At 68.3% G+C, this 3,530-nt stretch overlaps 1 protein-coding gene across 1 annotated transcript; it reads left to right on the forward strand.

The window, feature by feature from the left end:
- Positions 1-1,879: 1,879 nt before the first annotated feature.
- Positions 1,880-2,706, forward strand: RD3 (RD3 regulator of GUCY2D). The gene is made up of 2 exons (XM_056110799.1): positions 1,880-2,175; positions 2,421-2,706. Exons 1-2 carry the CDS (start codon positions 1,880-1,882, stop codon positions 2,704-2,706), a joined length of 582 nt encoding a protein of 193 aa, XP_055966774.1.
- The last annotated feature ends 824 nt before the right edge of the window (positions 2,707-3,530 follow it).

The raw sequence follows: 3,530 nt of genomic DNA on the forward strand, positions 1-3,530 counted from the left end.
CTGGGGCCTGCTGGTTCAGGTTCAGCCTGAGCTCGCAGCAAGGGGCCTACCCAAAACTCGCCTGCTCCTGAGATGGGCGACACTCCTGTGGGGTCACACCCCATGTTCTGGCCCCCTGCTCCTGGCACCAGGCCATTCAGGCCGAGCTCATTCTCGGGGGTGCGGGTTCTAGCTAGGTGGTTTCTAACAGGCAGCTGGGCATCTCCTGGCTCGCCAGCATATTCCAGGCTGGTCCAGGGACGGCTGGGGGTGCTTGAGAGGGAGGACATGGGGTCGGGGTGGCAGATGAGCCTCTCAGCTCTGGTCCACAGACACCCACATCCGCTGGGGTTTGACCCTCAGAAATTCCCACTGGCTTGGTGAGCTAACGGCCGTCTTCCTAGCTTAACAGCCTTAAAACTGGGTCCTGATTCTGCCTTCTCCACTTGGGGAAACTGAGGCTGGGAGCAGACATGGAGACTATCTGGGAGGACAGTTGGGATGGAGGGCATTCTGCTGCCCTCTCCCCTTCCCGGATTCCCCCAGGCCCTCAGTGACCAGGCCCATGACATCTAACTGGTCTGAAGATAAGCCTCTAACCTTCCCCTGCACCCTGGGGCTGAGAGTCAGCCAGATCTGAGAGGCCCCGAGAAACACAGCCAGCCAACCCCAAGGCAGAAGTAACTCCACCAAAGCCTTTCCCAGAGCCCAGCCCCAGCGGGGGCAGCAGAGGGGAGAAGGGAAGTTCAGAGCATCCCACCCTGAAGGCCCAGAGACCCCCCCAAGACTCAGTCTTAGGTGGGAGACCCTTCCTAGCCCTGCCGTGTGGGTGTCTATCCTGGAGGCGACTGGCAGGAACGCGTCCCGAACCCCGGCCCCACCCTGCCCCAGGACGGGGAGGTTTGCACTGAATTCTGCTCTACTTGCTTCTGTCTTTGACCCTGGGGAGACGTTCAGGGTGCAGGCCTGTGTCTGTCGCAGGCTCCCCTGCATCAGGCCTCGGGTGCTGAGGCCAGAGATCCCCTACTGGGTTGCCCGTCTGCAGCCGGACTTCTTGGGGTGTCTCCCGGGGCCGCAGCATCGCACTGTGTGCCCCACTGCTAGGAGGATGGAGGGCCCTGGGGGTAGGTCCCACTGGCTCTGCTTAGATGGCCCTGGTGGCAGCGGACACTGCAAGAATCCCCGATTGACAGGAAGACCTGACAAGAACAGGTTTCATATGACAGCGTGTTAGACTCACCTGTTACAGCAAAAGGTGTGCCATGTGGTGCCTGGCCTCCTCCTGCAGCACTGTGTGAGATTCACCCGCCACTCAGTGGTGGGGAGGAGGAAGCCGCATCAGGGCGCGCTCTTGGGGGAGGAGCTGAGTTCGGGTTCGCCCCTAGGGTGGAGTTGAATTAAGGCCCCGCCCTGGGGGGGGGGGCTGAGTTCCGGAACCTGCTGCCCTGCACACACACTGGACCCTCCTCCAGTGTGACCCCGGCTCTGAGCCTGCCTCCGCTCCCCTCTCATCCACCCTTCTCTACCCTTCTCTGCGTCGTTTTGTTTTCTGGGGCCCCTCTTCCCTGAGGCTTCCCCACACGCCTTCCCTTCTGCCCACGGAAGGAGGGGGTCCCCCTGCTCTCCCGCAGGCCCCCTGCCTGCGCCACACGGGCACCGGTGGGCAGGGATGCGGAAGCAGGGCGGATGGCCTGAGGTGCCCGAGCAGATGTCCACCCACACAGCTCCAGCCGGGGCTCGGAGGGCTTCTGGTGGACACGTGGCGGAGGGGGAGCCCTTAATTCCTGGGGCGAGGGCTGTGCGCCACCCCGGCTGACTTCTCTTACAGTCTGCCTGATCAGGGGGCCCAGCACAGGCCAGAGGAGCGCGAGGTGGACCCTGGCCCGTCGGAACGGGCGCCATGTCCCTCCTCCCCTGGCTGCGGTGGCCTGAAGCCCCGACCCGCCTGGCAGCGCGGAGCCCAGCCGAGATGGTGCTGGACACGCTGATGATGGAGCTGCGGGGACAGCTGCGGGAGGCGGAGCGGCAGCAGCGCCTGCGCAGCCCGGAGGGCGGGAAGGTGCGCACCGGGGCCGACTACAGCTGGCTGGCCAGCGCGCCCCGCGGCGCCTACGACCTCAGCCCGGGCGAGCGGCTGCAGCTGGAGGACGTGTGCGCCAGAGTCCCGCCGTGCTACTGCGGGCCCGCCATCCTCAGGTACCCCGCCACCGCCGGGACCCCACCCACGCCCGCAGGACCCCCACGCGCACCGCTCAGGTCCCCCCCAGGCCACCGCTCCTCTGGGACCAGCGGCCGGGCAGCCTACCAGGCTGCGTGGGAGGGCGGGTGGGGTGACTGGCGGGCCTCGGGGTGCAGACCGTGAGCCCGGCCGGCGCGGACACTGCCCGGGGCCCCCCGACGGCGCGGTGGTGACCGTCCGTTCTGTCCCTCGTCCGGCGCAGGTTCCGGCAGCTGCTGGCCGAGCGCGAGCCCGACGTGCAGGAGGTGGCGCGGCTGTTCCGCACGGCGCTGCACGAGGTGCTGGAGCGCGCCCGGCGCGAGGAGGAGGCGCAGAGGCTGACCCGCCAGTGGCCGCGCGCAGGGCCCGCGCTCGCCTACCGGCCCCGCGCGCGCATCGAGCCCTTCGCGCCCGACATCCGCACCATCTCCGAGGACGTGGAGCGGGTGGCGCCGCCGCCGCCGCGCGCCTGGAGCATGCCCGAGTTCCGCGCGCCCCACGACGACTGAGCGCCCCGCCCTGCGCGAGGAGCGGCCGCGGGGAAACTGAGGCTGGGGCGGCCCCGCCCTCTCCGCAGCCAGGCTCTGTGGGGCACTCGCGCGGCGGAGGAGGGCACGGTCAGCGGCCGGAGAAGGGGTCCGGGGCCTCCTGTCGCTCCTGCCCGCCCACCGGCCTTGCTTCGGGGAAGCAAAGCCCGACCTGGCCTGGCGTCGGAGCAGAGAGTTCTGGAAACTGTTCCGAGTGCCATGACCCCGGTGCTGGACAAATGCAGACTGGGGGACAGGGCGTGTCTTCCACGGGCAAAGGCCAAGTTTCCCGCACCCCCTGCAACTCGGAACCGCGCCTGGCTAGAACAGTGGGCTCCGCGGGGCGGAGGACCCCAACGGGCGGCGGGTTCGGCGGAAGCAGGTCCGGGCATCCAGGACCACGCGGGTGCAGGTGAAGACCGACTCCCTCGGTCGGAGCACCGCAAGCAGCGGAACCGCCCGCGCCCCTCCCCAGGAAAGTGAGAGGCGACCCCTCCCCAGCCCGGCGGGCCGTCAGGTGCCCACCCTCCCCACCCACCCCAGCGGTCTGCACTGTGCCACCCTCCCGCCCCCCGCAGAAACCCTGGCATGGCTCCCCAGGCGCTCGGCGGGAGTTGTGACGCCTGCCTCAAGGCCCCGGTTCAAAAGCGCAGCAATGAAAGACCCCGGTGCGGGTCCGAGCAAGCAGCGGGGAGACTCCTGCCCTGAGCTCATTGGGCCCGGGTGTCCTGGCGACGGGAGGGTCTGTGCCCCTGGCTGGACGCCACCCACACGTGGTCTTGGCATCTCTCTCCACCGTGAGGGCG

This window comes from Sorex fumeus, unplaced genomic scaffold (genome assembly GCF_029834395.1).
Source record: "Sorex fumeus unplaced genomic scaffold, SorFum_2.1 ptg000010l, whole genome shotgun sequence".
Lineage (NCBI taxonomy): Eukaryota > Metazoa > Chordata > Mammalia > Eulipotyphla > Soricidae > Sorex > Sorex fumeus.

Excerpts from the sequence above, each read along its gene's own strand:
- RD3 (XM_056110799.1), top strand. The coding sequence starts at position 1,880 with ATGTCCCTCCTCCCCTGGCTGCGGTGGCCTGAAGCCCCGACCCGCCTG. Across the intron at positions 2,176-2,420 it reads TGCGGGCCCGCCATCCTCAG|GTTCCGGCAGCTGCTGGCCG; the intron begins GTACCCCGCCAC and ends CGTCCGGCGCAG.